At 37.1% G+C, this 13,985-nt stretch overlaps 1 protein-coding gene and 1 non-coding gene across 2 annotated transcripts; both read left to right on the top strand.

Moving 5' to 3' along the window:
- Window positions 1-496: 496 nt before the first annotated feature.
- trnai-aau (transfer RNA isoleucine (anticodon AAU)) lies at window positions 497-570 on the top strand. The gene has a single exon. It is a non-coding gene; the product is annotated as a tRNA-Ile (tRNA).
- A 6,252-nt stretch (window positions 571-6,822) lies between these two features.
- On the top strand, window positions 6,823-7,977 carry LOC134326960 (zinc finger protein 135-like; the record flags this gene model as incomplete). Its single annotated transcript, XM_063009041.1, has 1 exon — window positions 6,823-7,977. A coding segment is annotated over one exon (1,155 nt), but the record flags the coding sequence as incomplete, so codon positions are not given.
- Window positions 7,978-13,985: the final 6,008 nt, after the last annotated feature.

The raw sequence follows: 13,985 nt of genomic DNA, 5'->3' as shown, positions 1-13,985 counted from the left end.
TAAAGGTAGCATGGTTGAGAGAGAGTCAGGTGAGCCTGTGCTGCGTATCAGGACTTTCTAACCTGAGTAATTTAATCACTGAAAGTAAGAATACCACCCTGTTCTTCTGCCATCTTTAATTCTGGCTTCATTTCACCTAATGAACGTGGCATGATCTTTATAAATGCTTACAATCAATTTTGTCAATAGCAAAGATAAATAAATAAATAAAAAGAGAGCTGCTGTGTAATTTAGTGAATTCTTGTACTGCACATGGCAGAAGACTAAAAGAAATTTAGATCGTGTAGAATAAAAGTATTAGGAAAGTAAGAGGTTAAAAGCATCAGCTTTTATTTATTCTTAAAAGAAAAATACATGAACCTCAGTCATCTCACATGAAGATCTGTTCTGCTCAACAACAGTAAAGCTCTCCATCGTTTCTGTGTGGCAGGTCCATAACTGAAGGGCGGTCAGTGTAGAATCGGGTATGTGGGTATATGCCCTGCCCTTGGACGTCGGCCGGTTAGCTCAGTTGGTTAGAGCGTGGTGCTAATAACGCCAAGGTTGTGGGTTCGATCCCTGTACTGGCCACACCCATTTTGGACTTAATCTAACAAACAAGCTGCTACAGAAACTGCTTAGTTAAAGCAAATAAAGACACATTTAAAATGTTCACCTTTTATTACAGGTTTAAAGTTGCATAAAACAAATGTTTATTTGAATTATCTCACAAGTCACTTCTCAGTTTTAAAGGTCAAAGGCAGCAGCATCTTTTAGATCAGAACAGCTATTAACATTAAATATCACTAAAGAGGAAATCCTGAAGACAGCAATGTAAACCTTTCATTTAAATACAAGCTGCAGTAAAGTTACATAGTTGATCCATGATAAAAAAGAACCTCACAGCTCAGCACAATGGTTAAACTGCACAACCCAACAAGTTAAAATAACCCATCATGTGTTCTGTCCAATATTTACACAGTGCTGGTTGCCAAATAACACCTTTTCACCTGCATTCAGCCTTTTCTTTCCTGTATACCAAAAACAGTCGCCAGTGCAGGTCTACAACACGTTACAAAAACACAAAAGAGCCATAAAAGCTTCCAGCAGCTGGTATTCCCAGGCAGTCTCCCAACCAAGTACTAACCAGGCCCACCCCTGCTTAGCTTCCGATATCAGACGTTCATCTGTAGTCAACCTTTTCTTCACCAGCAGCACAGTGATTAACAGAGTGACAGTGGGACCTAGTAGCAGTACTGGTAGCTCTTATTACATTTAGTAGTAACACTTTAAATAATAAATGCTCTGAATTTCACTTCTACTCTTTTCTGTTCTTTCCTCTCCTGTTTTCTTCTCCTCTCCAATCTTCTTTATTAACGATTTAGTATTTTCATCCTCTTATGATTTTTGAATAGAATTTTAGGTTACATGAAGAACTATTTTGAATTATTACCCACCCAGTTCTTTACATCCACTTTCTATTGTCACTCCAGCTCAAGCCTACATACAAATACATTGACGAGTTTAGTCGCATTTAACAACCATGGACACATTTGCTGACATCAGATTTAAAACCAAACTCTCATCACACAGAGGACTCGATTGGAATTTACAATTTAACAAATATATTTATTCATCAGTAAAGAAACACTTGTCTCCTGACCCCTCAGTTGGTCTTGGTCAATTGGTCACCTCCATGATAAGAAAACACCTGAACTACCACAATAGCATTTATTTATTTTTAAATGTAATTTCAAAACATGTCAGTTCAATCTGTATTAGGATTTATATGAACTGGGTTTTATGCACTAGAAGATGGTGGGATAATTAAATGTAAATATGAGTATTTCTTTTAACAAAGGAGTTTAGCTACCACTAATTTGGTCTATAGATAAACACAAAGAACAAAGACTCATGATGATAAAACAATACAACACTGTTCAGTCCACAGCCCTCCATTCACACCTTCTCATGTACATTCTGGTTGAGGACGGTTCATTATTTGCTAAGTGGAAATCATCTAAAGACTAGAATTTTGGAGTGTAGACCTTGAAGTGTTAAAGTAAGAGGCTATTCATTTATGAAAACTTAGCATTCATAATATGAAGAATTTTTGCAAACACCATAAAGACCAAGGTAAAATTCTTCCACTTGAAAGTAAAAGTTGTTCTGTGTTTAATAAAGTAGATTAAACTTGAATAAAGAATAAAAACAGATTCAGATCTGAGGTTGGTACATTACACCACATTACATTTGATGATTAATGATCATATTCATACCATCATGTACATTTGATAATTGAAGTAGAACAGTTCTAGTGTATATTAGTAAAAAAAGAAAACTATAAGAGAAAAAATTACACATAGCTTTTTCTGTACATGCAGTAGTGGAGTATCATTTTATTTTCTCCTCTGAATGTATGTGCTGGTGTTTTTCAAGACGACTTCAGTCTTCTTGAAAAAACGAGTTTCTGTGTGACCGTACTGGTGTCTATTAAAAATGCTGCTTCCAGTAAAACTTCATCCGCACTATAAGCAGCAATATGGGTCATCCTCTTATGTGAATGCGCTGGTGTGGTGTACTTAAAGGATATTCCTTTCAATAAAGTTCTTTTCAGACAGTGAATGGTGATACGACCTCTCTCCTGTGTGAATGCGCTGGTGTTGTTGGAGAACATAATGTGCAATAAAATACTTCCCACACACTTAACAGTGATGTAGTTTCTCTATGTGAATATGCTGATGCCGTTTTAGACTATTTTCATGAGCAAAGATCTTTCCACACACTGAGCAGTAATACGGTTTCTCTCCTGTGTGAACACGCTGGTGTACTTTAAGGGCACTACTTTGAGTAAAACTTTTTCCACACTCAGTGCAGTTATATGGTTTCTCTCCTGTGTGAATACGCTGGTGTTTTTGAAGGTTACCATGTTCAGCAAAACTCTTTCCACACTCTGAGCAGTGATACGGCTTCTCTCCTGTGTGAATGCGCTGGTGTAGTTTAAGGGCACTACTTTGAGTAAAACTCTTTTCACACTCAGTGCAGTTATACGATTTCTTTCCTGTGTGAATGCGCTGGTGGTTTTGAAGGGTACCATGTTGAGCAAAACTCTTGCCACACTCTGAGCAGTGATATGGCTTCTCTCCTGTATGAATGCGCTGGTGTTGTTTGAGATTACTCTGCATAGTAAAACTCTTCCCACACTCTGAGCAGTGATGATAGTTCTTCATGTTTATGCTTTGATAAGACTGTAGAAACTGTTTCCTTGGAAAGCAACAGAAACAAAGAAACAAGTCGATTAATTAGAATTACTTTTACTACATTAATACCACAATAATATTAAACTCTTCACCTAGTAATAAAAACATTAAATTCACTTCACGTCTAAGTGAGAATCTGAATTCAAAGAACATCAGGATAAAATACTTATAAATACTGCAGATATTAATAATTAAATAACTATAAATAACTTGATATAAAAAAAGATATAAGACATCTGACTTTCTCAACATCAGTCCTGCACCAAGCAAATCTAATCCAGTTCATGACAGGACTAATAATTAGCTCACAAGTGTAAATCTTTGGTGTGCTGGGAGTAAAAAAGGCTTCATAAATCACCACAATTATGAGCATAAAGCTATTTTAAACAGTCTGAATATATTAACCTGATAATATTAAATAACATAATAAAATAAAAAGAACAACAAATGCAACATAAATGTAAAATAAACTAAATATAAAAAACCCTTTACCTTCCTGTTAGAATACTGGCAGCCACTTTAACAAAGCTGGTGTCTCCAGCAGGTCGTTTCTAATGAAGAACGTGCAGAAGATCCTTCTTACCAAGTGACTTAGCTACAAGTCTAGAGTTTAGTCCTTAAATAGAGCTGAGGACAAAGACCCAAGACCAGTTCAAAACTCTGCATTGGTCAATCATCAGACAAACATTCACACCTTCTTGTGTGAAGTACTAGCTCATTATCTATGGAACGTGTGCAAATGAACTAGATGGAGCCACAAAGCATGATGGGTGAAGTCTAACTACACCCATTTATCTCAGCAGAAAAGTTATTTACATTTAATCCTAAACACAAACAAGGAATTGAAAGGCTATTCTGTAAAGTGAAATGACATGAACTTAGATAAAGCTTTTATGATAAGAATCTAAGTCATGTAAAATGCTGTATGTATATTTGTGTGAATTCGTTTCTACTGTATATGAGGAACAATAAGAAAACTATAAGAGGAAACACGCACCTATAGATTTATCTGTATTTATGGTGTAGAAATATGTGAACTGTTGGATTTACTGAAGCACTTTCTACATTCTGAGCAGTGATACGAGCTCACTGAGGAAACATAAAGATTAATAAAGTGAAGGAAACAAAACCTGAAAATAAGAGCTTTACCTTCCGTTCAAATCCTGTTAAAACTGCTGAGAATTAGAGCAGTTCATAACTACAGGAACACAGACTGTACTTGTACTCGTTCTGTTCACCTCCAGCAGCAACTGGAACCAACGCCAAACAATTCAACTCTACCCAGGGATGCCAAGTCCAGCACAAATATCCAGCTCAAAGTCTGTCTAAACCCGCCCTTCACATGCTAAAACTAGCAGACCTTGTTCATAGGTATGTGAGCGCAAATCCTCAACCATGACTGAATTTTTAAACAAGCCCAATTTAGCGGGAAAATCGTGAGAGTTTCCAGGTTCAACTAAATTATCCAGCCTAATGTCTGGTCTAAAATCAACCCTACAGCTAAAACTAGCCCAGAATCCAGGGTGTCACAGATATTGGTGAAATGGCAAATGATCTATCAGTGTACTACTAGTGAATCTTTTATTATTAATAATAATATAGTTTCATTTTACATTCAGATTAATATTTTTTGTGATGTATTTTGTTTACATTGGTATTACAGCTAGTAATATTTTATCATTAAACTATTAGTCATTTTATTGAATTTTTTGTAATCGTTTTAGATCTCATAAAAGAACATCTAATAATAACACTTTAAATACTAAAAGCTCTGAATTTCACTTCTACTTTTTTCTGTTCTTTCCTCTCCAATCTTCATTATTAACTAATTAATTATGAATAGAATTTTAGGTTACATGAAGAACTATTTTAAATTAGGCAGATGCTATCTGCACCCTGGTGTAAACAGCAAAGTGTACAGTTTGCACCCTGGTGTAAATTCTATTTACACCCAGGTTCATTTACACCATGTTTTACGGTAGAGATCACATGGTCTATGCTAAAAGTTTTGCACATCTAAACCCTGTTTTTTGGTACACTTGAACTTCATAATAAAGGCCTTTTATATTGTCACATTTCTAGAATGTATTTAGAAATGATACATCAGAATGTCTTGATATTAACTGAGTGTAAACTACATGTGATGTACTATCATTATGAAGTGGAATTGTTCTGTGGAAACAAGAGAATTCCTTTTAATAACAATAACAGTTCATGTAATCAAGATTATTCCATTTAATAACAATCTAAATTAAAACGGAAATGAGCTTAGATTATGTTTTAGTTGGATTTAAAGTAAAATCATAATGTCCAGTTATTACCAAACCTTTTATTTTAAACCCTGAATTTCTATCCTAAATAGTTTCGTCAGACGCTTTTACAGTAATGTTTAGTATACGCACATCTTCACAAACAATGTGGGAGCTGATTTGACTGAGCATTTTGAAGTGGAGGCTTGACCACAGTAGTAAATCAAACAGTTCACACACACACAAGTGCAGAGTAAATATTTCTACACCATAAACACAGATAAATCTATAGGTGGGTGTTTCCTCTTATAGTTTTCTTATTGTTCCTCATATACAGTAGAAACTAATTCACACAAATATACATACAGCATTTTACATGACTTAGATTCTTATCATAAAAGCTTTATCTAAGTTCATGTCATTTCACTTTACAGAATAGCCTTTCAATTCCTTGTTTGTGTTTAGGATTAAATGTAAATAACTTCTCTGCTGAGATAAATAGGTGTAGTTTGACTTCACCCATCATGCTTTGTGGCTCCATCTACTTCATTTGCACACGTTCCATAGATAATGAGCTAGTACTTCACACAAGAAGGTGTGAATAGTTGGCTGATGATTGACCAATGCAGAGTTTTGAACTGGTCTTGGGTCTTTGTCCTCAGCTCTATTTAAGGACTAAACTCTAGACTTGTAGCTGAGTCACTTGGTAAGAAGGATCTTCTGCACGTTCTTCATTAGAAACGACCTGCTGGAGACACCAGCTTTGTTAAAGTGGCTGCCAGGATTCTAACAGGAAGGTAAAGGGTTTTCTTGTTTGTTTCTTTTACATTTATGTTGCATTTGTTGTTCTTTTTATTTCATGATGTTATTTAATATTATCAGGTTAATATATTCAGACTGTTTAAAATAGCTTTATGCTCATAATTGTGGTGATTTATGAAGCCTTTTTTACTCCCAGCTCACCAAAGATTTACACTTGTGAGCTAATTATTAGTCCTGTCATGAACTGGATTAGATTTGCTTGGTGCAGGACTGATGTTGAGAAAGTCAGATCTCTTATATCTTTATTTATATCAAGTTATTTATAGTTATTTAATTATTAATATCTGCAGTATTTATAAGTATTTTATCCTGATGTTCTTTGAATTCAGATTCTCACTTAGACATGAAGTGAATTTAATGTTTTTATTACTAGATGATGAGTTTAATATTATTGTGGTATTAATGTAGTAAAAGTAATTCTAATTAATTGACTTCGTTTCTGTTGCTTTCCAAGGAAACAGTTTCTACAGTCTTATCAAAGCATAAACATGAAGAACTTTCATCACTGCTCAGAGTGTGGGAAGAGTTTTACTAAGCAGAGTAATCTCCAACAACACCAGCGTGTTCACACAGGAGAGAAACCATATAACTGCTCAGAGTGTGGAAAGAGTTTTGCTCAACAGGGTACCCTTCAAAAACACCAGCGCATTCACACAGGAGAGAAGCCATTTCAGTGCTCAGAGTGTGGAAGCAGTTTTTCTCGTCAGAGTACGCTCCAAAGACACCAGCACATTCACACAGGAGAGAAGCCATTTCAGTGCTCGGACTGTGAAAAGAGTTTTACTCAAAGCAGTAACCTTAAATTACACCAGCGTATTCACACAGGAGAGAAACCGTATTACTGCTCAGAGTGTGGGAGGAGTTTTTCTTACAGTAATGCTCTTAAAGTACACCAGCGTATTCACACTGGAGAAAAGCCACATCACTGCTCAGAGTGTGGAAAGAGTTTCATTCAAAGTTGTGACCTTAAAGTACACCAGCGTGTTCACACTGGAGAGAAGCCCTATCACTGCTCAGAGTGTGGAAAGGGTTTTATTCAAAGAAGTGACCTTAAAGTACACCAGCGTGTTCACACTGGAGAGAAGCCGTATCACTGCTTAGAGTGTGGAAAGAGTTTTGCTCAACAGAATAACCTTCAAAAACACCAGCGTATTCACACAGGAGAGAAACCATATTACTGCTCAGAGTGTGGAAAGAGTTTTGCTGAACATGGTACCCTTCAAAAACACCAGCGTATTCACACAGGAGAGAAACCATATAACTGCACTGAGTGTGGAAAGAGTTTTGCTGAACATGGTACCCTTCAAAAACACCAGCGTATTCACACAGGGGAGAAACCATATTACTGCTCAGAGTGTGGAAAGAGTTTTGCTGAACATAGTACCCTTCAAAACCACCAGCGTATTCACACAGGAGAGAAACCACATAACTTCACTGAGTGTGGAAAAAGTTTTACTCAAAGTAGTGCCCTTAAAGTACACCAGCGCATTCACACAGGAGAGAAACCGTATCACTGCTTAGAGTGTGGAAAGAGTTTTACTCAAAGTAGCGTCCTTACAGTACACCAGCGTATTCACACAGGAGAGAAGCCGTATCACTGCTTAGAGTGTGGAAAGATTTTTGCTCATGAAAATAATCTCAAACGGCATCAGCGTATTCACATAGAGAAACTACATCACTGTTAAGAGTGTGGGAAGTTTTTTGCTCATGAAAATAATCTCAAACAGCATCAGCGTATTCACATAGAGAAACTACATCACTGTTAAGAGTGTGGAAAGATTTTTGCTCATGAAAATAATCTCAAACGGCATCAGCGTATTCACATAGAGAAACTACATCACTGTTAAGAGTGTGGGAAGTATTTTATTGCACATTATGTTCTCCAACAACACCAGCACATTCACACAGGAGAGAGGTCGTATCACTGTTTACTGTCTGAAAAGAACTTTAGTGAAAGGAATATCCTTTAAGTACACCACACCAGCGCATTCACATAAGAGGATGACCCATATTGCTGCTTAAAGTGCGGATGAAGTTTTACTGGAAGCAGCATTTTTAATAGTTTTTGTGACTGGAGTCGTCTTGAAAAACACCATCGCATTCAGAGGAGAAAATAAAATGATACTCCACTACTGCATGTACAGAAAAAGCTATGTGTACTTTCTTTTCTACTAATATACACTAGAACTGTTCTACTTCAATTATCAAATGTACATGATGGTATGAATATGATCATTAATCATCAAATGTAATGTGGTGTAATGTACCAACCTCAGATCTGAATCTGTTTTTATTCATTATTCAAGTTTAATCTACTTTAATAAACACAGAACAACTTTTACTTTCAAGTGGAAGAATTTTACCCTGGTCTTTATGGTGTTTGCATAAATTCTTCATATTATGAACGCTAAGTTTTCATAAATGAATCGCCTCTTACTTTAACACTTCTAGGTCTACACTCCAAAATTCTAGTCTTTAGATGATTTCCACTTAGCAAATAATGAACCGTCCTCCACCAGAATGTACATGAGAAGGTGTGAATGGAGGGCTGTGGACTGAACAGTGTTGCATTGTTCTATCATCATGAGTCTTTGTTCTTTGTGTTTATCTATAGACCAAACTAGCATACCTGTCAAGTCTCCCGTTTCGGCCGGGAAACTACCGTATTTTACCCCTCTTTCCCGCCGTCCTCCCGTATTAGTATTTTCCCGTAAATTTCCCGTATTATTTTATTGTGGTATCTTCAATCATCACATCCAAATATAATATATTTAAGTGTCTTTATTATTAACCAACAAATCTCAGATAAGCAATAAAGTCATGTGCAAACTCTCAGAACGGTAACTTTCTTCTGACCCTGCTTTAACCTCACCACAACAATAACAAAAGGTAACAGTGCCTCCCACAGGTTCAGCTCCCCATTACAGGTAAGTATTTTTATGTTTCCTTTACACAATACTACAATTATAATTTAAAAAACATTCCTGTGCCTCTCCAAACTGAAATGTCACTAACCTCGCGAGAACTGCCACCCAGACTGCTGCAAGTGGCAGTTCTCACGATGTCAGTGCAGACAGCGGGAACAAACCTGGAACAGGGAGAGATGGATGGATGCAAGGAGAGAGAGGGCATTCCTGCCAAAAAAGTTAAGACTGCATGTAAATATCTAAATGGGACATCGAATTTACCTTTCTAAAGAGGAGCAGGATGGGGCAGAGTTATGCATTCTGTAAGGTTTGTAACTGTGTTTTCATTTAGGCTGTATTATAAGAATTACATATGTAGGAATGTCCACAGCATTTCAGTGTCAACAAAGGTAGGCCTATCAGATTCTGATCATCTAATTGTAGTTTGTAAGTGGTTCACAGGTGGTTATTTTAGATTTCTTGTAAACCTGTCTTAAAATGTAAGGGATACTGAACCTCGGTTGGGCTGGTGGGACGGCTCAAAGCGCGCGGCGGAAAATTTCCCTTATTTTTAAATCCAAAACTTGACAGGTATGAATTAGTGGTAGCTAAACTCCTTTGTTAAAAGAAATACTCATATTTACGTTTAATAATCCCACCATCTTCTAGTGCATAAAACCCAGTTCATATAAATCCTAGTGAAGAAAAGGTTGAATCCAGATGATTTGTTGTGGTGTTTTTGTACCAAATGCATCGTCTCCATCTAGTGGTGCTAGAAATAAATTACAGCTTGTTGCTTAAGCACAGATTTGTGACTTTATTATTATTATTTTATTTTTATAATTATTAATTGTTGCCGTGGTGTTTGTTGTAATAAAAAAACTCCTCATATTTTAAAGTGTAAAACCATAAACAGCACCGTCTGTAAAGATGGATCCTCTTGTGCTTATAGACTAGTTGGTTTGTAGTGTTATTTTTAAGCTTCTACTGGTGTGAATGTGTGAGTTGGAAAACAAAACATGACATTAGAGAAACTGCTTAGAAGAACGTCTAGGACTGACTGTAGTCCTCTCTAAAGCTACCTGAGCAGTGTTGGGGTAGTTACTCAAAAAAGTAATCCATTACTCATTACTTATTACTTAACTACAATTGTAGTGGGATTACTTTACTCATTACATCCTGGAAAATGTAATCTCGTTCCTCATTACTTTACTTTCACGTTACATTCTAAACCCAAACAAATACTGTATACTGGAATCACATCTACAAACAAATTCCATTTATTTACTTTATTTATTTAGTTTCAGAAAAATCCTCTCTTGTACAGAGATGTGCCTGTGTTTGATTCTGCTTTAAAACATACACGCCATGAACCAATCAGATTTAACATCATTAAACGAGTTTATTCCTTAATTATTTGTCCTTATACTAGAGGAGCGACTCGGTTCCTTTAGTTCGTTTCAAAGAGTCGTTCAATAGAATCGGTTCGTTCAGGAACGACTCATCCCTCATCACAGTAACTGTAATGTCATTACAAATATGTAACTGTAATGACTTCGTTACAGATAAAAAGTAATCACGTGACTGTACCGCGTTCCCCCCAACACTGTAGCTGAGAGATACAGGGCTAATGGAGATGTTTTACTGCTAAGCTGCTGTTCAACTCCAGTCCAGTTGGTGACGCTGGTGCGTCTTAAGTTGTTCTGCCAACCGCCATTAAACATCATAAGAAGAACAAGAAGCTGCTGTGTTTGTACTGTAGAGCCTCATCTGTAAGTAAAATATGTATTTAATTATAACCCTTATATTTAATTATAACCACATTCTAATTAATAATAAAACTAGAGTTCATAATAAAACATCACTGTGAGGATTTGAGGAGCTTTAACTCCAGTTTCATTTAAACACAAACTATTAGCTGCTCCGCTAACTGTTAGCATCACACATGATTCAGTACTGATGAACCGATTCATTGAACCGACGAATCAGTGGATTGTAACGGATTCAGAGTTTATTCATTATTAAATGTAACATTTTGATATAAACGCGTCACATTTTCAGCTTTGTTTACAGTTTTTAATGTTTGAACCAAACAGCGAGTTCTTGTAGCTTTGTTTACAGGTTGTTTTACAGGTTTATAGTAAAAGTTAAAAGTATTAGTACAGCACTGTTATTGGGAGTGGATGAGAAACTAGATGTAAAGAACATCAGACTTAATCATTTCACTTTGGGCCACAAAACCACTTCCACCAAACTCAAAGGCTTGTTTCCCAGACAGGGATTAAGGCTTATAGTCCAGGACTACATTTAGCTTTAAATAGATAATCTCCATTCAAAATGCTGTGTAGTCTAGGACTAGGCTTAATCCCTGTCTGTGAAACCAACCCAAAAAGTTCTATTAGAAGTCTTTTCTGTCTGATGCTGCTCAGTCCCACAATAGTTTCAACATTTTCACTCTGTTTACAGCCTCACAGCATTAAAAATAAACTGTTAAAGAGTCTGAAAGAATTTTCCTGGATTTCTCTTTAATAGGGAATGAAGTACATTTGTCTATCTGTCTGTCTGTCTGTCAGATCTTTTAATAATGCAGTCAGCAGAAGAGGGACACGTCACCCCCATAGATCTACAAAATGAAGGAATCCAAGAGAAACTAATAAAAAAGGAGGAGGAAGAAGATGGAAGTTACTTCTGTAAGTAAATGTGGAGCAATTTGCCATGTTAGTACAGTACAGTGTGGTTAGTATAGTAGAAATAATAAGAGAATGTGGATAGTGGGATTAGAACCTGTACTGTACCGTATTGTCCTGTGTAGAAGTGCTGATACTTCCAGTCTGGATTAAATCTAAGTAGTATTTATTTGTGGTAACTAAACCCACAACCTTCAGTTTCCTCCAGTTGTTGAGTTTCTTCTTCACATATTGATGAATTTCAGGTGAAGGATCTTTAATCCCTGTGGAACACGTCACCTCTGAGGAACACCTCACCCCAGAGGACCAACAGTGTGGAGGTTTCCAGATGAAGCCTGTGAAGAAGGAAGAACCTGAAGATAAAGATGAACTCAGTAAGTAAAAATAACATTTATTATTGAATTTATTTGTGTCTATCACTAATACTAACACTAACAGCACCACTAAACCCTCACAGTCACGCAAACGACTCTAATCTCTATTTACACAAATAAAGAAAACCGTCAACCCCAAATTGTGAGAATCTGTTCAGCCATGATAATAGAGACAGCAGCTGATCTGGTGTTAAGAACCACACAAACTACAATAATAATAATAGTAATAAGTTTAACTTATATAGCATCTTTCAGCAAACTCAAGGTCAATGTACAATGACAAAACAAACATAACAGAAGGATTAACACAAGAGGAAGAACGATTACACATAGAATTCAAGAAGAAAAATGAAAGTATTGTGTAAAGAGAAATTCACAGAGAGAAGAGATCCAGCCCGACTTGAATTATGCCACCAGTATGCTTCTGAAATTGCCCCTTTGAATGAATTTTCATGTGCACCATTGCTGAGTGTGCCATGTTGGCTATAGATTTTAGGTATAAAATGAACTTGGGCCAGGCTAAAATCAACTTTTTCTTACAGAGAGGGACCTGTTCTGTATGATGGATTTGTTATTTGTGTGGCCCGACTTGAATTATGCCACCAGTATGCTTCTGAAATTGCCCCTTTGAATGAATTTTCATGTGCACCATTGCTGAGTGTGCCATGTTGGCTATAGATTTTAGGTATAAAATGAACTTGGGCCAGGCTAAAATCAACTTTTCCTTACAGAGAGAGATCAGTTCTGTATAATGGATTTGTTATTTGTCTGGCCCGACTTGAATTATGCCACCAGTATGCTTCTGAAATTGCCCCATTGAATCAATTTTCATGTGCACCATTGCTGAGTGTGCCATGTCGGCTATAGATTTTAGGTATAAAATGAACTTGGGCCAGGCTAAAATCAACTTTTTCTTACAGAGAGGGACCAGTTCTGTATGATGGATTTGTTATTTGTCTGGCCCGACTTGAATTATGCCACCAGTATGCTTCTGAAATTGCCCCTTTGAATGAATTTTCATGTGCACCATTGCTGAGTGTGCCATGTTGGCTATAGATTTTAGGTATAAAATGAACTTGGGCCAGGCTAAAATCATGTCTGCGAGATATCTCACAATGGATGTCAGCTCATCTTCTAAAACTTAATCCCAGCAAGACAGAGATGTTGCTCATTCCTGGAGATCTGTCTCCAACCCAGGACCTAGTCATCTCTCTGGATGACTTCCAGATTAGACCATCTGATAAGGTAAGAAGTCTTGGTGTTGTCCTGGATAACCAGCTGACCTTCTCTCCTTATATAGCCAACATGACGAGATCGTGCCGGTTCCTCCTGTACAACATCAGGAAGATTCGTCCATTTCTCTCCAGGGAAGCTACCCAGATTCTGGTGCAATCACTTGTAATCTCTCGGTTGGACTACTGCAACTCCCTCCTGGCAGGAGCTCCCATGGCCACTATTAAACCCTTACAGCTCATTCAAAATGCAGCTGCCCGTCAGGTCTTTAACCAACCTAAACACTGCCACATCACCCCACTGCTGCGTTCTCTTCACTGGCTTCCTGTAGCTGCACGCATTCAGTTTAAAACACTGACGCTCGCCTACAAAGCCAAAAATGGACCAGCCCCAAGCTACCTTCGTGGCCTAATCAAACCCCGCTCTGTACCACGCAACCTCCGAGCCACTAGTCTCGCTCGACTTGAGCCCCCAT

The sequence above is a fragment of the Trichomycterus rosablanca genome, chromosome 14 (genome assembly GCF_030014385.1).
Source record: "Trichomycterus rosablanca isolate fTriRos1 chromosome 14, fTriRos1.hap1, whole genome shotgun sequence".
NCBI lineage: Eukaryota > Metazoa > Chordata > Actinopteri > Siluriformes > Trichomycteridae > Trichomycterus > Trichomycterus rosablanca.
This window is presented reverse-complemented; position numbering and strand designations above follow the sequence as displayed.